The 27,764-nt window shown below is 38.5% G+C and overlaps 1 protein-coding gene across 2 annotated transcripts in view; it reads right to left on the reverse strand.

The window, feature by feature from the left end:
• Nucleotides 1–27,764, reverse strand: part of CHN1 (chimerin 1) — a 96,114-nt gene that overhangs the window by 50,566 nt on the left and 17,784 nt on the right. For both annotated transcript variants that reach the window (XM_083842068.1, XM_083842067.1), the window contains exons 2-5: nt 25,956–25,994; nt 23,150–23,209; nt 15,605–15,632; nt 14,365–14,478 (exon numbers count right to left, since the gene is read on the reverse strand). In XM_083842068.1, the coding sequence (XP_083698194.1) occupies nt 14,365–14,478; nt 15,605–15,632; nt 23,150–23,209; nt 25,956–25,994 (241 nt within the window). The remainder of the gene's footprint in view (nt 1–14,364; nt 14,479–15,604; nt 15,633–23,149; nt 23,210–25,955; nt 25,995–27,764) is intronic.

Below are 27,764 nucleotides of genomic sequence, written 5' to 3' on the forward strand. Positions count from 1 at the left end.
GCAATCCAGAGTGAACACAAGTCACTGAGGAAGTAGAAAGGTAGCGTGCTAACCTGCAGCCTAAGTGGTAGGAACGCCTACCTACCCCTCCTGCTGTAAGTTAGGACAAGTGAGGGACTAGGCTATACTAGATATACTAGAGTGGTATGGCAACATAATAGATACAGAAACATAAATACTTCACTGTACAAAGTGGCAAAAACTAGTCAACTTAGTATGTGGCAAACGAGTTTTCACCATGAGCCATATTTCTTGCGTGTCCTCCACTGTCAGTAAAGTCAATACGAGCTAAGAGTGCTCAGTACCTCACGGTGCCAAAGTGAGCAACCTTCACTGCATCCTGCTAAAGTCAGTGGGAACAATGCACACGGAGAACATACAATGTTAAAATTTCACAAGAAAAACAGAGTGAGTCTGAAGGTGAAAAATAATATATCTAAATGATAATATGCAATAGAGTGATTTTTATTAGGAGATGCATCAGGTGAATTGCTGTTCTAATCAGTAACATATGCTCTGACTACTTACAGCAGTTTTATAGAAGCAGAAGGTCACTTATTATTCTTAGCTTTCTCTGAGAGAAAGTATTATACTAATCTTATCAAGGGAAGATAAGGCACAGAACAGCTCCTCAGGGCCTATCACTACACACGTTGTCTTGATTTCAATAACATCCTTCCAGAGTCTAAAACAAAGTTCTCAACAACAAGACGGCCAAATGCAGAGAACCACTGAAAGTTTTAAAGGATTTATTCTCTTCCCATCAGGGTCAGTAGGTGGTCCTGCCCCAGCAGGTTTTACGTTGTACATCTATTCAGACTGCTGCCCATAAAGCAGGACAGATATTACAAGGAATAGGATTCCCAAAAGAACATCAATCTTTATCCCACGCTCCCAACCCCACATTTCAACAAGTATCTCATAGAAAACATCCCACAGTTTTAATTCTTTAACAGCACTCCATGCCTAAACTCATCTTGTAAACCTCAGACTGAACCTTCTTCCTACACGGATCTGGGGAACTGAACATCAATTTCTTTCTGTACACATGGCCTTCTGAAGGCCACATTCCATGTTCTCAGTTTAAAATACATTAAGATAATTTAACAATTAGTGCTTAAAGAAAAGTATTTAAACAAACACGTTACTCTAGATCAGTGCCATAATCACTTGGAAAAGGTGCCGCAAGGGGTGAAAATTGAATGGTTTGCCTTTATCTGTTTTTCCATTTGTTCCAGATCGAACCGTTTTCTCTCTATTCATTCCTTATTGGATATGTTCCGGGGAAATGTATTGTTTTTCAAATTGAGTGGTATTAGCAACAAGCAAGAAAAAAACCTCACACAAATCAATGCACCAACAATCTCTAACAAAGATTGTACCATCAATACCATGTCTAATAATCCTCCATTTTATTTCTTTCAAACTCATTTAAATTTCTGGCCACACAATGGTAATATTTTGATCAAATTACAATATAAATGCAAACATACACATCCATTTGCAAATAATCGATTCAAATTTAATCTTCAGTCCCTTCAGTCTTATTTAATATTATGGTTTAATTTTTTCCATTAGCAAGAGGACTTCCTTATGTTTACCTTCTATAACGTTACTGCAGCCTAGCTAATTATACATCACCGTGGAAACTAAGTAGAGCCAAGATTTGATATTTCAACTTCCTGATAGTCTCTTCCTAAAGGCAAGCATTAGTACCAGCTGTTTTTTGTTTAAGAAATAGAAAACAGGGCACAGATAATGTATGTTCTCTTTTGGTTTAAAAAGGGGAACATTAGATGTTTTTCCAAGAAAGAGAGATAGACCTCTGACACATCGAACGGTCTCATTGTGTCTATTGTCCATTTGTTTGCAAGCAGCAGGGCTACAGATAAAAGACTTTTCTTATTCCAAGTTGTCTGAAAAGCAATCACTCTGTCTAGTCCCCTTGGTTGCCAGTGGGGCAGAGTGGATAACAACGTGGGAAAACGGATTAAATGGTAGAGCAAATGCGGGTAGTAATAAAGGACTGAGGAGCTGAATTAGGTATCATAGCATGAGAAAGACGGGCTTCAGACTCTGCCACCTACTCTGTATGCAGCATTCATTGATCAAACAAAAGGAAGAAGTGAAGGACTGAGAGCCCATCCGCACTTTCTTACCATTTAAGAAGATGGATTTTACAGTCCAAATAAAGACTCATACAGTAGCTATTCACCTCTTCCTTCCTTCACAGGCTATTTTATGATCAGGAAAGTATCTAGCCACAACCTAAAGACAAAGGCATTATTTAAAATGCAAAGCTGCTGTGAGACCACAAAGTTAACACCCCACAGGGCTACTCATATCCTCATAAGTTGTGAGCATCTTCATACTTTGAGCTGGGAAATCTTAAGTTCCGTACATGTGCCTGAAGGTCACTTAGACTTCATCTTCCCTTGGAGAAAAAGTGTCTTAACACACTTTGAGGCCAGAAGGTAGAAATCTCGCTTAAAATTAGGTGTCATAATTTCAGCTATAACTTCTGAAAACTCTCACCAAATACTTAAGACTAGAGTCTTGACACTCCATAAAAAGCTACAGAAATGTAAGCAATGTTGCAACCAGGAATGTCTCCTGATCATGCTGTGTCCATGCAAAAGAAAACAAACGATCCCACAGATCCTCTTTTGGCCATTTTCCGTGCCAAAGAAGTACAAGTATTGCACGCTGCCAAAACCTACACATTTAACCCAGAAGGTCTCTGACTCCTGAGAGAAGCTTACTTTTGGTTTTATTTATTAATGATTTCTTATTAATTGGCAATATATTCTGAGGATGGCCAGAGGACGGTGGGACCTGCCATCTTCCCAGGGTACCTGCCTGAGGAACGGCACTTGCTCCGAAACCTGAAAGTCAGCAGTAGCTTGCAAGAACACGAGATGTGTAAATGAAACCAAATACATTAATTCTTAAAAGTAAAGGTGCATTTTATAAAAAGTGGACACAAAAAATCCCCATTGTCTGATAAAACTGGGATAAGTGGCAGAGTACTGTGGCCAGAGAGAATTTTCCTGTGCCATTTGGAAGTGCAGTATTTACTGACTGACTTAAGTATGGCTTGATGAATATTAATTAGGTGTAAAGTTACCCCTAAAACCTCATCAGACCCATGGGCTGGGTGAACGTATGATAATTAAGTTTAACGTGGAAAAAAAAATGTGGCATCCTTCAGAAAAAATAAATAAATCTCAGATTTGGAACTGAAACGTGGCAACCCTATGCCAACGTAGACACAACCTCCAACTCACTTGATCAGGTAAAAAAAATAAATCTGAGCTGGTGCTGCATCATTGACAATAGCCTCCCAGCAGCCTCTCTCAACTGAGACTGAAGGCTGTTTCACTGCATCATTCCCCAGACTTCCTTGTCCAAAAGGGAAACAATATTGTGCAAGGAGGATGCTGCAAATAGCAGGCAGGGAGGACCAGAGCAATGGCACCTTTATGTAGATGATGAGCAGTGTCAGGGACAACACAAGTGAGAGACAACTGCTGTAGGGCATCAGCTGCTGAGAACAATGAAGTCTGGAAAGATTATCAGCCCTTGGTACTGTAGTGGTGTGCTTTGTAAATAAATCTAAGAAAATTAAGAGAGAAAAAAAATTGTCTCAATGTCTTACTTTAACAGCTGATTTTAACCATCTCAAATTGTGAACAAAAGTCAGCTGATCAATAAATACGCAGTAAGACCACTTAACACTTTGGATCACACAATGTTTTTGATGAGTGATAGATCATTTGAAAATAACATCCGGTTTTGAAATGAAGCTCCTGTACGATACATTCTTAGTACTGTGCTTGCATGCCCTATTCCATTTAAACTCGTTAAGAAGTCCCTGGGATTGCTGTCATGATTGGATCAGAATCAATACCAATATTTTGTGTAATGTTTACTGCCTTCTCTACCTGATAAAACCTTGGAGCTTCCTGGGAAAAGAATCATTGTGGTTAATGATTAAGACACGTTTAAGCCTCTCTATATATACACATATGGGAAAGCAATAAGAGCCTAATATTTTCTCTTTAAAAGAAAGTATTACTTTAGAAACCTGTTGACATGCGTGAAATAAACACCTTCTGGAAATGTTACTAGTGGGAATGTTAGTAACTTTCACAGCTTCACATTAAGCAGATAGTTTTGTTCCTTTAACAAAAATTTTGAAAAATGTTCTCTATGAGTTACTTCTACAGCATGACTCCATGCTACTGAGATCTTTTGTATTCCTTTAAAGCAGAACTGGGTTTTAATTTTTCTAAGCTAAGCTATCAACTCTCACCAGTGTCTGCTCAGTAAATTCTAACTGTGCATGCAAATTTTACGCATCCCAAGTATAACATTCTTACTGTAGGTTATACCCTATGTTTCTTTTCTGGTAAATTTAGAAGTAGAACAACGTCGGGTCTGGAATGGAAATTTCACTATAATCATTACAACTGAGAGAGAACTGCCACAACACAATGCTCAAACACGATCATTTTGGTTTCATTTACAACACTTTTTTGAGGCTTAAGTTACTTATGAGCCCCTTAATTCTTTTTGCTTGTACAGATGCTCTCATACTAAAAGTAACTTGCTTTTAATTGATCTTGACAACACAGTATTAATATTTTTATTCAATATATCAAGAAAACTTGAGTGCAAGACATCAAGTGAAAACCCAAAGAAATGTTGTTATCATTAAATAGCTTTTCAAGTGCAATTAACTTACCAATACTTATGCCATTCTGTTACCCTCCATTATCTGCTAGGATGAAAAAAAGACTACACTTTTCTGGAGAGGGGAGTGGAGAAACATTGCTTTGTTATTGTTCCTACATTGTTTTTGTCTCTAAATATAAACTTAATAGGATATTATTCAAGAACTCAAAGTTTATATTTAAAAAAAGGGGAGGGGGGGATTATTTTTAAGTTTCCTTTAGATTAAAAATAACTACAGGAAGATTTCTTTTCCAGAGAAATTTTGTCAAACCTGATTTGTCTTAAACCACTGTTGATCCCAACCTTCAAAGCAGGCTTACTCAACTTACTTAAAGCTATTACACTATTTGCTACTTACTTAAAAGCTGTTTTCTCAGTGTGTTCTACCTCTGATCTTCTGGTAATCACTCACCTTTTTTTTTTTTTTTTTTTTTAACAACAGTGAGATTCACCAACTGCTTTCTAAACTGATTTTTCCTCAAAGCTACATTCCTTAACGATGAACAGGCATAAATATACAAAATGAAAAATTCACCAACATTTCTAAAAGGCAAAAAGGTGAAGCTTTCTTATTGTCACGTGTAACAATGCAACCTATAAAACAATGTTTGTGTGTATGATAATACAAAAGATTCACCAACCTAACAAACTATTAACTGTACGGTCACTGAAACAACTAAAAAAGCCATAGGTGACTCACTGGCAGCAACATATACAATTACTCCTAGGCTCAAAATCTCCCATGAAGATCTTTTGACACCTATGGCAACATCTGATGGCTCACAAGGCAAAAATCCTTTGTGGAGAAGACTTGTGAAGACTGGATTGTACAGAAAATAAAAGGTGTTTAAGTCCTAAAATAGAATTTTTTCATCTACAGATTTCAGTGCCTGCTGCCTCCATTTTCCCACAAAGAAATGGAGTGGTTAAATGAATTGACCACAGTGACAGGTGGGTCACCAACATCACAGTGCAGCCTCCCTGGTTCCCACACGTGCAGTAAAGTGCTGTTAGACGTGCCCAACCCGTGGTGCACACGTACAACCACTGGTACAACCACTGGCACATCCAGGCAGCAAAGAGACTTTGGTCAGAGCCAGGAACCAGTTCTCTGATTTGTTAGGGCACGACAGTGCACAGAGGGAGGCAGCATATGGGGCACTGACTGCGTATTATGATGTGTAACATGACATCTGCATGCAGTACGCTGCATATACTACAAAGAATTTAGGACATTACGTGCTTGACAGTTGTTCAAAGGAGTATAAATTGTCCTGCATAGTAGCTGTTAAAAAATAAAATGCTTTATACTGGGAAATCTTTTCAAATAAAGTTTCATTTTAATATACCAGACTAAAATCTGTAAACTTTTTATGGGAATGTTTTCAATGTTGTGTTATTTTCAAAACAGCGTTGTGTTGCTAATGAATAAAAATTAACTGTTCTACATGGGCAACTCCCCTTAATGTCTCTTGACCATGACTACATAAATAAATGATAGAAGAATAGTTTATTAATATATTGCAGCATTTCCCCATCTATAAGGATTTAGTTCTCTTAGGGTGATGCCTGATCTGCCATTAAAATGCTTTGTGAATTAACAGTGGGAGAGAACAGATGATAAAAACTCATTGTAAAATAATATTCCCACTAAAATTATGTATCATACCATGGATTTTTCATTTTAATAGGCCTCAGTGAAACAGAATAACTTTAAAGATTCCATCCAGCTGCTGCCCTACCTTTCTGAAAATGTACATAATACATACAAAAAAATACATGTGCACACACACCTAGTTTGTGTGTTTAGGTATTGCCCGAAATAACAGAAATTTCTGGGCCACTAATAGATCAGACTAACAACTTTTCTATTTTTATATTCTGGTTTTCTAGAATATAATTTCATCCTTGGCACAAGTGCAGTCGTAAGTGGGGCAAACCTCAATTTATTACTGAAACTGTTAGACTCCATTTACTCAAGTTATAAATGAAAAAAAAAAAGCTTGATGCTCTTCCTAGCACCTATGAAAACAGGACGAACTACACTAAACTCAGCAAAGTTACATCAAAGTAAAAAAGAGGGAAAAGGAAGAGGAAAAGTGGGACAGATAATGATTATTGCTGTCAGTTCTTTTGGTGTTTGAATAATTCATAAATGTTGTGATGAAAACAATTATGAGATTAAACAACAATATGAGGCTATTGTGTGTTATTTTGAAAACCTATTTCTAAAGCATCCATAGTATCTACAGCTGGAGGACTTTTTATGTTTACTGATGAGGCACAGGAAAAAAGTTGTTTCTCAAAGCACAAAGGTTTATAAATATGTATATCAAAAGCATACAAAAGAAGAAGCCAACCAAAGGACTAACTTGAAGATAGGCTTCTATCACTTTCTAAGAGCAGTAGAGCAGAAAGGCACTCCAGTAGAACCTGTGGATGACAGAAAAGAAATGCATCCTTTTGAAAGGGAAGGAATGGGGGAAAGGAGGATCGAACAGTGTATGCTATGGACACAGATACACAATTTGATTTTCAATTGACCGCATTATAATTTGACATTTTTGCTTCAAGTCTGATAGCACCTAGAAGCTTCAGCCTGGGCAGACCCTAAGAACAGCACAGTACAATACAGGTTCTTGCTCAGGAGCTCTGACTGAGGGTGGTCTGGGAGATGGGGCTCAATTTCCAGTTCTTTGTCTAGGCTATTTTTAAGAGATCCTAGGCTGATGTACTGAACAAACATGTGAGACAACACAGGAAAGAAAATACTCTTCCTAATGGAGAAGGAAGCAAAGCATGGAGAACAAAAAAGCTTTGAGCTAGGTCATATGTGAAGCCAAGAAGTGAACCCAGATCTGAGCTCCATGACGGTGCCTCACCACAAACCCAAATACCTTCGCTGTACACCGGGTTACAATAGATCTTCGTGGCTCAGCAGAAGCTACAGTCAGAGGTGAAGGACATGGCATAAAATGAACATGAGTTACATGCACTGAATGCAGACAGCTCTTGGACAAGCTACCAAAAAGTTCACTCCGCTACCAAAGCAGTAGTGAAGTACCTCTGAGAAGTACTGAACTTATACGAGCAGGAGAAAGTCTGCAGCAAGCTGAATTGCCAAAGATAAATTAGACACTCTAGCCAAAAGAAAACAGAGCTGACAACAACAACAGATGGGAAGAGGAGGGAAGGAGAACAGGAACACAGCAAGAAGACATGAACCATAAGGAAAAAAGCATTCTAATCTGTGGGAAGGCCTAGGTAGCCAGTTAATTACTCATTAAGGTTAGTAGCTATTTATTATTATTCTAAAGACTTAAGCGAAGACATCTCGGTAGTGCCCAGCTGCACTTACATAAGACAGACAGCACACAGGTCAGCTTTGTTATTTACTGGTAGCTGAACATTCCACTTTACTGACAAAGTAATAGAGTATATTATTCAGTACAAAATTTTATATAGAAAAATAAACTTCTTTTACATGGAATATCATTTAAATAGAGGTCCAATTGTTTTATTTCAGAGCATAAAAGCGAGCTCCAAAATTTATCAGCATGCTCCTTTCCCTGGGGCAAGCTCTAGCTCATACGATGTTTCCAGCCAACAGGATGACAGCTTTAGTTTCAGTAGAATTTAAGCCTTCATAAAAGAAATATTTGGCTCTTCACAAGGAAGAAAAAAAAAAGCCCAGCATATCAGCTGGCATACCTGCTATGTTAGCCTATTAAAATAGCTTTAAGCATAAACCGTTTCCTCCATCTAAAAGAAGCTTTAGATACCTTAGTGGCCAATTTTTGAAACACTCACCTGAATTCTGTGCCTATGCAAGTGTAACGGCCTAAGCCTCTGGGAGAAAGAAGAGTTCTTCCCCGAGAGCTTCAGCCCGCCACAGAGGAAGCACTCTTTCATCATTTCACACAGAATAAAGAAAAATGATCTGATTAAAATGGGCCAGGCTGAAACAAACGTACCCCACAGATATGTTTGGTCAGGTTTTGGAGCAACTCTACTTAGCCCAGCTAAGCTTTAAGGTTGTGTGTGTGCACGTGTGTGTATATACACACAGACACTTATGTGGACATAGTTTCCCATGTTTCTCAGCTGGGGACCAAGAAATTTTGTGTAAATATTCTAGAAAGGTTCCTAGAAACTGAATTCAGCCCTTGCTACTGCCAATCAATGCCTGGTGCAGAGCTGCAAATTGGGTAAAAAACATACAGAGATAGAAGGATGTGCAAAGTTTAGCGTTGAAAAAGGTCTTTGTATTTTTTTTTCCTACCAAGCGACATGATGTCAGAATACTGTTACTAAGGTAAAGTGAAGGGATGCAGTCAGCTACCGTTTTGCTGGGTTCCCTCTCTCAGACTACTTAGAGATCATCTCTGGATTCAGGATAAGGTATGACCAAATTTTGCTACATTGATAATTAAAAAAAAAAAAAGTAATTCAGCTATTAGCAACGAAAGTTGTTTCAAACATTTCTCTTTCCCCAATTTCTCTCCTGTGTCCCAGCCCGTATAACTAGGCTTCCTAGCAGAATGCAGGCATGCAGTTTTGACCTCTGAAGTCAAGAAGCCTTTTGCAGATGTTGAATTTTAGATGGGTAAATAATCCCAGGGCAATCAGTGTATGTTCTGGAAGGGAACTACACACGTGTCCCAAAAGAGCCCACTGAAAACGGACAGCATTCAGCTATCAAAGCGATTGTCCTCTGAAATTAAAAAGGTTCATTTGCAGCATTATACTCTAATAGCCTGCCAATTATGACTCCTTTTAAAATATTAGTGGCTAGTTTCTTAATGCAATTTCATAATTTAGGAAGAGAGGATATATGTATCAATTTCTTGCACAATACATGCAGTTGGTTGACTAAAATAAGGATTACTAATTTTTGACATTTATTTTGCCTTAAGAATTCTCTCTTGGTGCCACATAATCTTTAATATGCCCTAGCCCCCAAACATTAAAAAAATAACCAAAAAAAAACCCATGACTCATAATCACGGCTAACATTATTACCTTTTTTTAATCCTGCTGCAGAACCTTATTTTAATTCATTCTCAGTATCACAACAATAGAATTTGCAGGAAGGGAAACCATGGTAACCAACTAAACGTGCTACAGCAGATATCTGCTCAAAAGAACACGCAGTACCATCACACTTCAACGCCTACCGCTAGTACAATCTCTACCCATTTCCTCTTTATCCTCATCCTAATTATTAAACAAGCTCTCAACCACAAAAGGCTACATTGCAAACCATGTCTTATTGTTACTGTCATTTGCTATACGTCTTAGCATTAAGCACTGTACTACTGTTTTGCCACATTTAAAAGCAGATCTAATACCTCCAGGAGTTAATTAGGAATTTTCAGTTTTCATCCATTTGGAACATCTAATTAACAATAAAATGTATTTTATACGTTTTATAGTCACAGAGATGTCCTGATATATACGGACACACGTGTATATCTAAAATAATCTTATGACAGTCCTTTTTTTTTAAACCTCAGGGATGCAAAAAATTTTCATTAGCATTCTCTGATTAATTAAATAGTAAACATTGGTGATTTCTGTTGTGCCTTTTTTTTTAATAAACTGCAAAAAAAATGCATGCATGATTAAGTACATGCGTTAAAAATAGGGTGCCAATCTGATGCTCTCATTTGTGTTTACGTTTCATTCTATTTCATTCGGTTTCTTAACTGATACAATTTCACTGGCCTTCTTAGGCCCTGCACATGAATTTTATCTGAAGGACAGCTTTGGTTAAATATTCAAACTCACACATTAAAAAAAAATAAAAATTAAACTATCATTTTCTTTTTCCATAACAACATACTTCTACCTCTGTTACAAATTTTGAAAAATTTGTTTTCTGAAAACTTCTTTTGTTTTCTGAAAACCTCTTTTGTTTCAAATTTTGATTTAAAAGGTACTCTACCTTAAAATCATGAAGCAAACTAATTGCACAATAATGGTCAAAAGTGGACAAAAATAGCTCATCAGATGATCAAACTGCAGCTTCTTATGTAAAAGGCAAGCATATTTTATAGTAACTCACAGGCAACATAACTGAGAATTTTTTTGGGGTGAGAATCACTTGTTCTACCCTATTAAAGAAAAATAAATATTCAAAATCTGAACTCAGTTAACCATTCCACAACACTGCACTAAGAACATCCGACTGACTTTGTTAAACCTGTGAAAGCTATTATTTGTCCTGTCCTACATGAGATCATTTAATCTGTGCTAGGCTACGTCTGTAGCTACTGCAGCTCAGGAACAAGTCCTTTAGATTTACTAAAGTTAGTTCTATAAAAGCATCAGAGCCTAATGTTCCATAGTGGTCCAAAAAATCATTTGGAAAGGCTTAGAGAACAAAGAAAGAAAACTTCACAGTCCACTTCATCCTGAACAGGATGTGCAGTTCTGGTCCCCTCACCTCCAAAAGATCATCACAGAGTAAGGGAAAGGCACACAGAAAGATGAGAGAGATGATGAGAGGTATGGAACGGCCTCACTACAAAACTTGAACATATAGCCTAGGGCTCATTGACCTGTCAAGAGAAGAATAAGAGGGACATGACTGGCATGGAAAAAGTAAATGGGGATCAATTGTTCACTGTTTCTCATAATACAAAAACTAGGGAGCATCAAATGAAGTTATGAGATGGAATCCACAAAAAAATGATGCTTTTCCCCATCAAACATAGTTAAGGCATAGGACTTATGCTACAGTTGCGGACAGCAAGATATATGAGAGTTAATGCATTCAGAATGCCACTATACCAAAAAAATAAAAATAAAAAATCTCCATCGAGATCCTGAAAGAATAGCAAATGTAACAGTTCTGCTCAGAAGTCCCTGAACAGCAATCTTCAGAGACTGAGAGGGCACAGCACACCAGAGAACTACTACTATATATTCATCTTGTTTGCATACTTTTCTTTCAACATCTGCTGTTAAAAGGTATTAGAGAGTGGATACTGGACTGGACTATGTACTGTATCCAGCCCCGTGTATTCATAGTCAGAGAACTTGCTGATATAGTTACAAAGCTGTGTAACTGGGGATAAACTCTTTGCAAAGAATTAACCAGATCTCTTCTCAAATCTGCTCCGTTTATGATGACTTAAGGTATCCCTTAGAATAAGCTAAAAAAGTGAAATGCAGAAGAGCTGCGCTAGGAATGGAATGGCACCTCAGAGAGCTTCATGCACCAACTGCATTTGGATTCTGAGCTCTTTGGCTGTAGCTGAGCGCTGCAGCTTCATGTGATTGTCCAATCTGTTCCAGATTTCACAAAAACATGTTTTTATGTCTGTGAATTCTGTCTGCCTACAAAGGAGTTATGACTTGTGGTGTTAACAGTTTATTCGTTATCTTCTAGAAAGATTAAAGCTGTTTAACAAGTGGAAGTCTTCAGTGCAGAGCAAAGACAATCCAAGTACTTCTGGAAGATGCCCACGGTAAGTACAGTCTAGAAGGGAGCAAGCAATGAGGACAGAGACAAAACAAGAGAGAAAGTGGGTGTTTTTCCCCTAAAATATACCCCTCTATTAGATGATCTTGTATAGTAATTTCAGAAGATAAACAACCACTTCACAAAGATGAGCTAAGATACATTAATCTCTATCAATTTGCAGCATAGAGAGTAATGCACTCAAAAATATGTTCGGATAGTCATAATAAGGAGTCCTACCTCTATCTCTTGGTGTAGCTTGCTTTGTAGCCAAGATTTTATTTGGTGTTTTTTCTAACTTCCAATTAAACTACTTCAGTAACTTTACCCATATAGCAGATACCTGATGTTGAAGTAGATTAGGTATGATGTGTTATAAAATAAGTAAATCAATCAAACAACAAACACCAAGGTATTTTTGACAGAGTCAGAACCACGCTCATTGGGAATATTGTTATATTCTGAGTATCTAATTCCAGGGAGAGGAAAAATGGAACCTCAGCAAAACTCTGCCTTCAGCCAGAGGGAATGCAGACTCATGCCATACTTCTCCGTAGAGAGAAAAAAGAAATCTCTCTACTGCAGTTCACAGAGATCTTCCACCTAAAGTATGAAAGCAAACAAAGACCCTCACTCATAGATGTTAAAGGCCAACAGCAAGACAACAGAGCATTACTTGCTGTGAAACGGAAAGCAGCATTCTAGAACACAACCCCTAATATATGTGTAATCAAGCTCGAGTAATCATGCCTATGCTCAAATGTAATGAAATGGCTACAGCGTGTTGCAGGTTCAGGTTGAGGTGTTTTGCCAAATGCTGAACTTCTTCAGAATAAGGAAATAACAACACCTTTGCTATCATTTCAAACTATTTCCCAAACTGATCACCAACAGCTATACATTCTCTATTATATTGGCTATAAAAACAGTTTTTATGGCTTTCAGAAGGGTTTTCCGGTTTGAAAAAGATACCATCAAACCTAGAAAAGACCCGTCTTTTGTCTTGCTGGACTGGAGGAGCATTTGTAAAACAAACTATGCTAGTGCATCCTGCGAGATGCTCAGTATCTTCACCAGTCACAGGCCCTGTGCCTTCTGTATCATCAGCAGCAAACAGCAGGAGTTCTTTGCCTCCAAGATCAGTGTTAAGACAACTGTTTTCTTTTTAGTTGTGAATGAATATTGTAAGAGCAGAAGTAGAGGTAGTATTAGACCCTAATAAGCAATACCAATTCATTCACATTGCAAATGCAAATCAGTATGAATGTTAATAATGTTTCTATTTGGAATCTGAATACTACAGAAACAAGTATCTTGGTACAACATACATTTTCTTTTTTCTGAGAAAGAAAACTAACTTATGTCAACTTAGTATTCCAGGATATTTTTATTTTAATCATAATCTTATTTTACCTACATAAAGCTTTCAGTAACTGTATTTTCTCTTTCAATGTTTTCCTGTACTACTTCAATTTAAAACAGTGTGGAAAAAAAAAAACATTTCCCATTTGACAGCTCAGACCAAAATAATCTCAATTACTTTAAAAGTAATTATACTATTTAAAATTTACATATTTTAAATATGTAAATATTTATTATCTGATACTATCTGATCTACTTGCTAGAGTTTTGCAGAACGAGGAAAGAGATCTGCAAACACTGCTAGTTAAGAGGGGTTCAGACAAAAAATCAACTGATTTATTGGCCACTCTGTAGAGGGACTAGAAAGAACTAATTGTTCTTCAGCAACAGCTAGCTAGCTAGTAAGTAACCCACAGAGCCGACCAGTCATGGGATCTCATAAGATTCCTTCTATTTCTCAACTGCATGCTCCCTCAGTGTCTACACATGGGGTCTCATCTGGAAGGTACATGGAAAAAAGGAAAATGAAGGACAACCAGCAAAAACACAACTGCTATTATCTTGGCAGTGCAAACAATACGGAATGTTAGCACTTCAGAAATGACTAAAGCAATTCAGAAAGCTAAAGATACCAAATCTGTAATAAAGGTAAAAAAAGGTTCAAGTTCATTAAATGCTTACCATGATTTAAAAAAAATATTTAAAAAATCATAAGGAAGTTTAAGCATTAAGGCCAACACAACAGTATAATCTTTTAAATATTTTATAAATTTTAAAATGAAATATTAATTACCAACCTTAATGCCAAAGTGTAGGTTCCAGGTTGCCGTTGGCTTTCACGAATGAGATAGCTTCCCTCTGCAACACTTAACAACTGGTCAGCTTCCTCCCTTGAGATCATGCCATGGAATCTGAGGAACAAAGGCATTTTGAAACACATGCCTTTTCACTTTTAAAACACCTTTTCCTCTTCTTGTAAAAAAAGACCAACTATGGTATTTAAAAAAGAAACTAACATAAAATGATTGTTTTACAGGAGCCTACATCTTAAATCAGCCTCCCTTCTCCCCATATTTGAAGTCACTTTAAATGGTTTAGGAAGGCTTCTCTTCATCTATGAAACAAGTATATTGCTTTTACAATCTGCAACCATCTATTTCATATGTAGAAACAAGCCCATTTTCTCCTCTTGGCTTCACATGCTTTGTGCCAGAGGCATGCAATCCAGTGCTTCTCAGCATTCAGGGATATTATGGCAACTTGCTAAAATGTTAGGGATTGCATATAATCTTAGCAATTACTGGTGTAAGAACCTAGCAATGCCACACATCTTTTACCAAAATATACACATCAGATCCGTTTTTTTCCCCACACTAAATCTAACCATATTTGCTGCAGCATTCTGAAGACAAATACACATATAAATGTTACATACATATTGCATTTGTGTTTCAGATTTTTTTTTTCTGCACATACACATCTTTTGCAAAAGTCAATTGAAGGGTGGCGTAGAAAGAGACAACCCTCTAAAAGAACAGAAAAACACCGTTTTCTCACTTAAGGAATCACTCAATAATATTTATAGCCATCAGAAAATGCAGCTGCAATTTTAGGTAGACAAAAATGCTGCAATAATAATCTGATGCTCACACAAGACACAGTGCAAGGAAATGGAGCAAAGCCCCTTGTTGCAAATGCGTAAGGAGCAGCCTGGCAGAAACAACAGGGCTGAGGTGCAAATGCAGTTCTGCATTGCAGGACTGACTTTTCATGGTTCACCCACCAAAAGGCAACTCCTGACCTTGCCAAGGTCCCAAACAGAGACAACTGAGCAGCTACCGGAGCAAAGTACTGCGAAGCCACCTGCTGCGAGGGAAAGCTGCCTGTGAAAGGGACAGCTGTCATGTCAGGCCCATGTCCCTCTCTGCAAAACAGGCTGAAGAAACAATGTGCCCACAGCAAACACTTTCAACCTTTTCTGTAAATATTATCCACCAACATGTGGAGATAAACCACGCTGAGATGTATGTTACTTACTCTCTTCCATAATATTTGGGTCTGTTCTCTACCTAGAAAAAAACAAATGGAAATTGTAATGTTTCACGTTGACATAGAAAGCACACTGTAACACAGAATTAGAACTAGGAAGTGAAGTACGGATCAAAATCATTTTCCACCCTAGCATTTCCCATGTGAGTGGAACAGAAGGAGAGCTAAGGCGGAGCTTCAGGAGAACACTGCACTTCTGAATGGTTAAAATGAGGTGAGAAAGAATGAACAGCTTGGGTTACTTGGGCAGCGAGCATTGCTTGTGCAAGCTGTCAAGAAATGAAATAAAAGATTCATTTCACATAAATGTACTGTATTAAGTGCATTTACACAGTGAAACACCTACAAAACTCTTAAATGTACAGGGTATCGTCCATCATAAAGCTGTTGCTGTCTCTGCTGTGAGAAGTTCAACCACTACCATATCCCATCAGAGTGAGGGCAAGAGGCAGATTAAAGGATCATTAGCAAGTGCCTAATTATGCACTACTTGACTTCACTGAAATGTGTGATCTGCAGTATCACCTAAAAGACCTCAACATCACATATGCATATGTCATGCTATGTAACAGAAGCCAGTCCGTGATCCAGAGATCGTACAGTGTCAGGGTGTCAGAAGACAATTTGCCTGCTATGTATTTCAGATGAAGTAATTCATTTGCAATTGTCCAGGAAGATTTCTGACAATTGCGGAACTACAGAACTCCCACAAATCAGCACAATACTCTAAACCACCATATTATCCTTCTTTGCTAAATTTATAGGCTGAAAAATTGGGGGGAATAAAATTCGACAATTATACAGCCTGAACTGCAAGAGTCTAAAATGACCCAGCTATAATAAAATACAAAATACTTACAGTAAACTGCCAGTTCAGTTCCCTTTTTCCATCTTTTCAAAAGATGCCTATTAAAATCAGCACTTCCCTCCAGTTATCTCAGTGGAGTATAAAGATTTCAGATGTCCAAAATGTCAAAAAATATAACCCGATCTACAGTCTAATGACAACTCTTCCACACTCCCAGCAAACAAAAGTTGTTTTGATGGGTCATCATTTTTGAAAAAAACATTCAATCACGGGAAAGATTAATCATGTTCTAAAATATTTCCTTTTCCCACATGAAAACAAACAAGAGTTAACCAGTGTGAATTATTTTCAAAGGTCCTGAGGAGACTGGATCATTTCAAAAAAAAAGAAAAAAACTCTTACATATTTCTGTTAAAATCAGACTAGTTAATTAATAGCAAGACAACAATATGAAAACAGAAAAAGTGAAAGTATTTTATTATTATTATGATATAAACTTGCAACAGTTCCTATCTTTGCACAGCTAACTTTACAACTCTCAAGAAAACGCAACATTCTTTTTTAAAAACTGCCTGAGACTAGTGTTATGAATAAGATTTTGATGTCTGTCTGTTGTGATTTTATATTTATCTCAGCAATACAGCGAATTTATATGATAGAACTAGAAAATATACATAGGCAAAAGCATTACATTTCAGCAGTGGACTAGTAATGTGACAGGTCCCACTCAGAATACCTGGAAATCACACGACAAATTGTAATACTGCCCTCCGTGCAAATGACTTGAAAATGTGAATTGGCAGAAGACTGGGGCAAAGCAGCAGAGCAAAGCTCCAATGGGCTCCGAGGTGATTTTAGCTTGGTTTGCAGCTCGTCTTGGTGGATGATGAGTTAAAGAGCAAAATAACCGCTTCTGTTAACATCGAGTCTCTCCTGATCAGTTTTACAAACTGTTCAAAAATGTCTATATAAATGTTGATGTGCAAAATGGTTAGTTTGTATAAACCCCAGCGCAACAGGAACCCATTTCAGACTGTGGCTAAACAGAATTCACTTAGTTTTATAGCCTGGTTTTCTGTATTTTATTTTTCCATAACTTTTTTACTTTTCATAATATTAGCTTTTTGTCACCTAGATTGAATGTATGCATTTAGATTCGAAGGCAACTCCATCTGAACTCAGCAGGGGCCTTCTCATTCACTCAGCACTAGCTGGGCTACACATTTAGTGCAGTCCATGTGACCTTACAAAAACAGAGATCCTGTAGGCCAAATTTATCATGTAAGACAGTAAACACTGTGCTTCAGCTTTCTACAACGCTCCCTAGGAGTATCGTTACAACAGCTTTACTCATAGCAACTTAGGCATAAAAGAAAGCGCGCCATTTGCTCTTAGTTAACAATATGCAACGTTTCTGGTTTTTCATGTCTGTTTGGACTTCCTGCCACACCATGTATGTAAATTACCGCTGCAGGTACTCGCATATCTTCCAGTTACATGTGAGCACCGAAAGCCAAAAGAAGCCAGCGCCGAAGCTTTGTTAGCCCCTGACCCACACTGGGTCAGCCTCAAGCTCAGGACACAAAACCAAAACATCCAGCCGGACTGGAACTAAAACCCACCTAAGGAAGGAAATATGTTCTGAAATAAAATCGAAGTAGCAAGAAAGCGGTCATTTTAATTAAAGCTGTTAGCTGAAAACATAGCCCAATGTCCTCTGCAGTTTGTCTGATTTGGCAGCGCTTTTGGACCAGAGTGTTGTTGAGCATGAGTAAAAGCAGCCTTAGCTACTTCATTTACCCTGTATGCAGCAAAGACCAGCTGAATGCTATGTCCTTGGACTTCTCAGAAATTTTTATTTATGGGAAAAAAATCCTATTGCTGTTTGTTTAGCCTATGTTTGGCACAGTTTTAATATTGCTTCTTACTTAGAAGAAAAAAAAAAGCCCTTATTCATAGGGCCTCACAGAGTTATTGGAAGTTTCATCCACAAGTCGGATGGGAAGTAGCTGCATTAACTGTGAGATACTGGCTTTCAGTTTGCTTATTTGTATTGTACGTGCACTGAGGCCACAGGAAAATGTCAGACCTCTCTATGATACCTGCAAGAAACACAAAGGTGAATGAAGTTATCCACCATTGCTTTGTTTCTGATTTTTTTCCCCACAAACTGAGGTGAAGCCAATAAAACCAAGTGAATAAACAGATAAGTGGGTCAGACTTGGCAAGCACCTTACAGTAACCATTCCTTTAGAAAAGAGTCTCCTTACCATGAAAGCTGGGACGTTGTTCTGGCTGAATGTGACATAGATTAAGCCATCTCTGCAAAGACCTCTAACAACGATGTGCATTATATATGCCCAACCTCTGCTGTGCTTCTTGACCGCTCACAGAGGCCATTTTCACGAGGCTACGCAGAGATGCTGTTTAACAGCTTGTTAACTGCTTGCACTGGATCATGATGAAGCCTTGTTACAGGGCAAGAAAGGGCAGTGATTTTAACTGCCCCCATCATCTGACTGTTTGATATTTTTTTCTACACATAATTATTTAAAATTTATCACGGAATGCCTTCAGATGGCAGTCAAGGATACCCTCAATATGCCTGTGTGCACACACACGTGTAAATAAAAGATTATATGCACAACAGACAGAAATCCCAGGGAGGCACTACAAGATCAACTGGACAAATGGCATCACAATATTGATGTAAGTCTCACACAGAAATCCAACGTTCTTCAAAGCTGATGATTCCATAACATTCTAAGTTTACAAATGAGCATTATATAGTGTTAAAAGCTTTGGCTCTACTGCATGTTCACAATAAAAAAATTCCCAGTGGATGCACTGTTCTTTCTAGCTCCATGTAACTCCACAGAACTGCGCGTTGCTCTGATACAAAACTGGTGTAGCAGAGCAGAAACTCAAATCCTCTGTATTTGAGAAGCATTTCATGTTAAGTAGGTCATTCTGTTGAATACAGTATCAGCACTCGTACACCACGTGCCTTTGCACCTAAAATAAAAGACTGTGTGGTTTTTCTTTTTTGCTGTTGTTTTTTACGTTGTAACTTCCAACTATTCTTTAACAAGTGCTTTTTCCTCTAATCATCACTCTCACTCTTGCTTATTTCAATAAGTGGAATACAATAATGCAAGGGGAGCAATTTAGGTGCTAATATCTTACCAAATTACATGTTGTTCCCTCCCACTGACCTCTTTGATGTTCTCTGGACCAAAATTCTCATCCTAATATTTATGAATTTGTTTATACAGCTGGATAATTCAACCACTTAGGAAAAGACTCTGCTCCCCACTGACTCATGCATGGCTGCTAATAGAAACCCAGCTGAGAAAGAGCAGATCACAAAGCTCAGCACTAGCAGGAGAGGCTGAGACCACAGAGAAAGGTTAAACATGTTACTGCTCACTGAATATATTTTCACATCAAATCTGAAGCAGCTGCATAAATTGTTCAATATTTATAATGAAAAACACTTATCTGCATTGTAATGTATTATTTCATTTTTACCTTTATTAGGTAAAAATAAGCTTCAAAGACTTTTTATATAAAAGGATACTTTAATGAGAAAATGTGTACTTAATATGTTCTGTTCTGCAGCAAAATGTTCTGCAGCTATCTGCAACTGACTGATTTTTTCCACATCTTTTACTTAGTCCAATTCTTACCAATTTCTAAACCCTGTAAACCACCTCTATCATACCTAACAAATTTTATTTTTATAATTATCAGTATTAAAATTAAGATGAGAGAATTACAGTGGTCAGCGTAACTTGTATTTGAAGCAGCTTTATACAGATGCTTTTGTATTTGCCTGACATGAATAGGTCTCTTCTCTTGTTTGATTCTAAAAAGAGGGCAACCTGGATCTGATGAACAGCTGAAGGATCTCCATCAGTCCAGAGGGAGGAAACATTTTCAATATGCAGATCCTATATATATATATACACATTTATACCTCTGCTTATTTGCCTGGATAGGCTAACAGTATTCTAAGAATACTATGATGGAGAACTCAGTATAAAATCTGCTTGTGATTTCATATCACCCAGGGCAAAAAGACCCCAGAACAACTCTCTGCAGTTAAACTAGTCTGGGATAAAATGGCAAGAGATCTTATTAGATATGCTGGACGCCTTTATGATTTTACAGTTTCTCTCTGAATGTCAGGGACATATGCATTGTGCTAGACAATAATTACAATCATGATGTTATCTGCTGTGAGATTTCCTTAGTACAAAAGTACTGATATTTTCCCACTCCTTACATTTCTTTTTATTATTTTTTTCCAAAGAAGCCAGGAAGTATATAGAAAAATGAAGGTTCTAATTCTGTAAGCATTAAAACCATCACACCTGCAGCTCTCAAAGCATCTAACTGAAGAAACTGAAGAATAGCTGCTGGGCAGAGGGCCCAGCAGAGGGCCCAGGCAACTTTATGAGCATACATTATGAGAAAGGCTGTTGTTACAAGTAAATAACAGCAGAGCTTTGAGATAAGACTCAGCAAATAAAAGACTGCAGTGATTGCAAAGGCATAGTGTCAGCGCCTCGCAAGGAACAGTGTCAGAAGACTACCAAAAATCCTTCACACATTTTAAAGCATGCATATATACATATACATACACACATACTAGCAATTCTTCCACCAGTGAAATTGTTTTGGACAGAGGAAATAAAAAGCAGCTATTCAACCACACTCAACAACACTAAAGACATGGGAGGCAGGGAGTTAAGAACTTCATCCTAGCCAGGTGAGCACAGGCACGATGGAGTACAAAGGCAGGTTGCCATCTGATCGAGCCACAACAGGCTGGCACAGCTCTCAGCACTCTACTTTCTGTCAGCGTTTTTGTAATAATTGTCCTCTGAAACATCCTTCTGCTTTCTCAAGAAAAAGTGCAAGAGGGAAAAGTGGGAGAAGAATGACAATATGGGCCATAATATAGAAAAATAAAGAAGAGAGAAACAGAAAATTATGCCCCCCTCAACAGTGTGCAAAGTTCCAGCTGGCATGGGGTCCATGTCCATTTTGCCCAGCGGTTGGCCTGGACACGATAAGATACAACAAAGCTTGCGAACAGATTGGCCATGAATAGTCCCACTGAAGTCAATGGGAAAATCTCCATTCGTGCCAAGTTATTACTCTGGAACTGGAAATAGTCCTGCTGCTAAAAGTGGACATTCAGCCTCCCTAGAATTACAAGCCCTTATTACAAGACTTCAAATATTTTGTATAGTAATGTAATGGAAAACCCTAACAGAAAGAACGCACAAAATAGAAAATAACCTTCATAACGACATTGCAATGTGAGTAAAAAACTTTTTTCACAGCTCAGAGCTTCTACAGATCTCTTCCTCAAATCTTCATCCCACCTTATTTGATGTACGAAAGATATCTGCTCAACAACCTTAACAAGAGTCTCCCTGCTTGGACCCTCATTAGCAATGGAAACATTAGTTAAAGGGAAACTTTTTGCTACAATGCTTCTTGTAAAATTAATGTATTGTTCTTTCCTACAGCTATGTCTTGCTTAAGTGCAATCAGCTGTTATTACAACTTTAATAAAAATACAAATCCATCAAATTAACAGAAGACAAGAGTGCTTCCTCTAAATGAAAAATTTCATTTCTGTTAAATCTCTGCCTCTTATCTTAAAAATTGACAGACTACTTTGTAGAATCACAATTGGGCATTTAAAAAGACGACAGCGAAATGCCTGTTTAATTGTGTATAGTAATCCTCTTTCTGATCTGAACTGTAAGCTATTAGTGTTCCCGACAGTGCTATGTCCCTCTATATTTAATACTACATCAACATGACTAACATATTTCAAGGATTAATTCCCTTTCTCTTGGCACATGATAAAAATGCTCAGGTTTTATTGCAGCGATGTAATAACTTCCAGTGGTTACACAGTTGTGTTTCGTAACACTGTTTGACATGTTGAGCCTAACGTTTTGGCATTTTTGTAACCGAAATTAATCTTTCCCAGGTTCCTAACTGAAGCTGCATGAGAGATACAGTTCTAAACAGACACTTGCTGGCAGGGATGTTCGGTACTGATGGCACCCGCCAGCATCACAACCCCAAAGAGGTGTGGGTCTGCTGCAACAACGAGCAAGGCACCTGGCCATTCAGGGTCTGCCTCAGCACCTGGCCCCGTGAGCATCTACCTCGTTTTTACAAAACTCAGTGATTTGTATCACTGCATCTCAACAGGGTCCCATTGTTTCTGTGCGGGTCCTTAAAAGCTGTGGCTCGGCATAGCTTAGCTACTAGAATTAACGAGTTGTAAGTACTAAGACTCAAATAACAGAATGAGAAGAGGTTTCAGTCTTCTGCCTGCTGATTTATTGCAGGCATCTAGCAGCAATGTGCGTAACAACAGGTGCGTGTCCCCCCTCTACAGCTCTGCTCTTGCTTCTGGGAATTTCTGTCCCCAAAAGGAGAGAAGAGGCATGTTTCCATTTATGTAGGAATAAGTGAAAAACCAGCAAATGATTCTCAGGTATATACAACAAACTCAAAATGTATTTTAATTCTATTTTTAGATGAAGTGGCTTTCCAGGCACCACTGACCCCCAAGGCTACTTCCTCTGATCACAGCGCCATACCTGCCATGGAAGCACTGTTGGGGTTGCACAACACTGAGAAGAGACTTGGAATTACTGGACTCTATAAAACAAAATGTTTCATAATACCTACCTCGCAAGTGCAGGTAATTCTTCTAGGATGGGGAGCTTCCTGTTGCAACTGATACACTGAGAGAAGACAGAAGTTAAATTTTGATTAATACAGAATCACTACATCAATTAGGCATTTTAACATTAAATTTTTCTGTTTAAGAAAAAGACTTGCTGTGAGATTTAAATGCGAATGTACATATATCAAAAATTACTTACAAGATGTCAGAAAAGAGAATGTTCCTAGCCAAATCAGGATCATTGATTATTTTTACAATTAATTGCTCAAGTACTAGGGAGTCTCTGGCCAAGCTTCCATCAAGCAGATCAGAAAAGGAATTAGGATAAATGCAAATTAAAATTTATAATATGTCAAATCAGGCAGCTAGCAGGTTTTTTTTCAGTAAGCAGACGGAGTCCCATCCTACTATGCTGGGCACACTTGGTGACCTGAAATATGAGAGCTTACAGGAGTCATTCAGAACTTTGCACAATCAAACCCTCTGCTTTTCTCACTACTCAGTGATGACCTTTCTGAACAACAACAACAACAAACAGACCTTTGCATTTACAGATCTAACAACATCAGGAGTCTAGTAGCAGTTAAGTTCCAAATTACAACCTAAACTTACTACTATCTTCCAACTTTTTTTTTTTTTTTTTTAATATAAGCCTTATTAAACCACTATAATTCACAGGAGCTAGCTGTAAATTTAATGGTATTAATGTATGGACTTTCTTGTTTAGTAAGCAGATGGAGTGACTTCCAACTCCTAAAACAAAAAGAGTTTGGTTTGGCAAGTCACCTTCAAAACAAGGCTAACAACACCACCAAATTAGTAATTGAACAGTACTCTAGAACAAATAAAATGGACATTTGGAACTGTAATCTTTTAAAATTAAATTATCTTTCAAACATTAGTACTAACACCAAGGTCTAACAATGTGTGCTGTCACCTTCTTCAGGTAATAAAACCACACATTAACTTACCCAATAAGATCTGACTTCATTACACTTCTCATTTGATGATGAGTCTTCCCCACTGAGAAATACATTATTTATGTGCTAAATTACATGAGAATGGAAAAAATGGCAAAATGCCCAATGATATGGCAATCATAAGATCGACTGGAAAAATTTACTCCCTTTGTTCCAAATAAAAAAGCCAATGTTTTTTCCTGATGTTACTAAAATCAATCCTGACCATTCTCTATTGGTATTACAAAAATGATTTTTGCAAGTGATGAAAAACAGCATACACATATAAAATAGCAATCTTCATTTCAAGCATAGCATGACCATTTATTTGCCTAGCGCACAGATCCTTTAGCTTCCATTGTAAAAGCCCTATTTGATGGCGCTGGCCCTTGTCCATATCCAATTCTGAGAACTGTAGAGTCAAGTTCAAATGAAAAAAAATCACAAAGCGAAAATGGATCTCTCTGAGTTGCACAGAAGAGCACTGAAGAATCACAATCAGCATGTTCTGCAGAAATTGGCCAGAAGTTGAGAATTGTTTCCCACCTTACTTCAAGCAAGGTCGAAAAGATTTTCTGGAAGGAAATTCCTCTTCTCAGAAGACAGTACCTTTTGTCCTCTTCCAGTCAGAAGCACAGCAGGTAGAACAGTTAAGTGACAAAACAGGATGCCTATTCCTCCTCCTCTAATTGATGTGTGCACTTCAATTTGTTCAACACCAGTTCCTTTGCTGCACTTATCACCAGGGAAGTCAAGCAAGCCATTCCTCCTGAGCAGTCAGGAGACAGAAATACAAGCAAACCCCATGACCGCAGGCTTAATTCTGAACTAGAGGAAAGGCTCGCCGTGGTGAACCACGGTGGTGCAGGAGAGTGGGTGCACACACACTGCAGGCACCCGAGCCTTCAGCTCCTGGCAAGCTACCCATGAAGTTCTGGGATTAACAAAGACCGGTCGCCCCTATTCCTGATCGTGGCATGGAATGAACTGCCCAAACAGGCAGCATTCCCCGAGTTCACGCGAGGTACAGAACTGTGATTCATATCCAAAAGCAAAACACACAGAACTCGGTAACAAGCACAAAAACGTATTGCAGTTGTGACTAATGACGTTTAATGCCAGGCAGCAAAGTGTCTCAATTTTATCTTTTAGCCATCCACTGCAAGAAAAAAGCTTGCTCAAGTCACATTCTTTACTATTAGGCGGCTGACGTGGCATACGACAAGCTACTGGTGCTACACACGGTGACTCAAAAGGCACAAACAGGCTCTGCCACTGGATTCAGAGACTCAGGCCCCAGCCATCTCTGTTATATGACAGTTGGTAGGAAACCAGGTCTTTCTCGTCAGGCCTTCAGAAAACATAATTTTGGTTTCACGGTCACTCTGGGCCACACAAATGCTCTCATTTTACTGCATCAGCAAGTTCTGAGGAAAAATGATTTGAGTTTTCCTAACCAGTTCCAGTCTCAACTCTAGTGATGCAAGTTACTAACACAGAGGAGCCCTAAAAGTTTACCAGTGTAACCTTAAGGCAAGAACGGCATTTGTGCAAGCCCCAGCCTAGGCAGCCCCACCAGTGCCAGCCAGCCCCACGCAGGAGCACCATCCCTCGTGTCAGTGAGGTGCAGGGAACCTGCCCCATCGAATAATCTGCATTTGTTAGCCTTGAGGATAAACAGCTGCATCTCTCTCTAATGGTAATGAACGCTTTCACTTCTGATGCTGGTAAAATCACAGTCTAGTGAAAAGAAATATGAGTCTTTTTTTTTTTAAAGCACCCCACTGAAACTTTTTCAGCTCTGACTTAAAGAAGGAAAAAGAAAAAAACCCTTGAGATACTTACAGTAAGATTTCCAAACCGGTGGTCTGTATTCATCAGTATCTGAAAGAAAAATGTCAATTTTCAGTGTTGTGTTAGAAACGTTTTAAGACAGAAACAACCCTCCAGAAGCCCCTGCAGATTTATTAAGACAAATACTGCACCTAAATTCTATAACTGTTTTTAATAATGAAGTACAGAGCAACCTATTAAAAGTTCCCCCTCCTTACTTACACAGAATACATGAAAACGTATTTTCTTAGAAAACCATTTGCAAAATGTGAAGCCAAATGATTGGAGGAGGCAAGTAATGCATATTATTTTATTATGTACATATTTTCAGTTCCTTTTTAAGTTACATTAGAAAGATTTTTTAATCTCAATTTATACTCTAATAAATCAGTCTTCATCCAACTCACTCCTGCCGTTAGCTTTTTCCTATTCTGGATAGCAATTAACAACCCCCCCAAAAAAAAAAAAAAACAAGCATGGAAATACTATGCAATGTTTTGCAAAAAAGGAGGGAGTTTTTCACGCTGAATACACACACTGCTTGGAAGTGGTCAGTGGGTATTAAAAGTAACAGTATATTTCTAATCCATAATTTTAATACTAAAAAAATAAATAATAAAGAGCCAACAGTGTTTTCTGTGTCCCTTATGAGTTGCTGACAAAACGATCTGACATATTTGCTCAGGGCTCTGTCACCAACTCCATCTCTGATCCACTATTTTACTTCGACCAGCGTCAGGTCTGATTCTGCAGGGTACTGAGGCTTCCTGCAGGGTGCTGAGCTTTTCTGTTACCTGCCCTGAAGTGAATGGAGTTACTCAGCTCTCGCTGTATGAAAATGAAAAAGCCCAGAGCGGCAGCGGCCGGGCAGCCAGGCAGCCAGCCTGGCTGTAGGAAATCTTCTCACCGAGGTCTTCAGTTCTGAGCTTTCTCTGCAACCGTCTGCTGCCTCCACACAGCCCCGATTTGTACTTTTTGCTGTGAGGTTATATAAATGTCTAGCAATCTGGGGACCTGTTCCTTAATTTCAGCCTGTGTGACATCTCCATTCCAGAGTCCCTAACGCCTCCAAAACCAAGCCCGAAGCTGGGAAAGGCTTTTGCTCTGCCACCCCTCAGGGTAAAGCAATCTGCCCTCCTCAAGCTCTTGTCTTAGCCCGTTTCTCCCACCTACAGTCATGTCCAAATCTCTCTAAACCAGAGCGCAGCGGAAGGAGATATTTTCCAGTTTAATTGGCACAGACCCTCCCCAGGCCCACCCCAGCACGCTCACTAACCTGTCCGAGCTAGCATTTTGCTTGACTTTTTACCCTATTATTTCAGTGGTGAATGGAGAAGGTGCAGTCCTTGCGGACTGCCTCGGCGTTAGCGGGGTTTATAAATACAATTCACTATTACTTTAGCATTAAGGCGGCAGTCGGTCAAACTGCCACTGCCCAGAACATTATTTTTTGACCTTTGGAAGGCCCTGCAGATGTGCCACCGTGTCCTGGGGACCTGGCACACACAGAGATCTTCAGCTGCCCACACTACGCTAGCTCAGTGGCAGAAAATCAGCAGCGACAGATGCAGCAGTGGTTACTCACTCCTACTTGCATATTTTTAATTAAAGCGCTGCAAGTAGATTCATTTCAGAAGCATTGCAATGTAATCCCTTCGCACTGTAGTGTCACAAGGAAAAATGGCAAAACTTGAAAGTAAAAGTAATGGGTTTAGTCCCAGAAGAGGATTCTTACCCCACCAACTGAATTCCCTTTTGCTATGGCTTATTTTTGGCAACGTAGGCACCAGTTGGATTTACAAATAAATAACTTAAGTGAAG

The sequence above is a fragment of the Anser anser genome (genome assembly GCF_964211835.1).
Source record: "Anser anser genome assembly, chromosome: 6".
Taxonomy (NCBI): Eukaryota; Metazoa; Chordata; class Aves; order Anseriformes; family Anatidae; genus Anser; species Anser anser.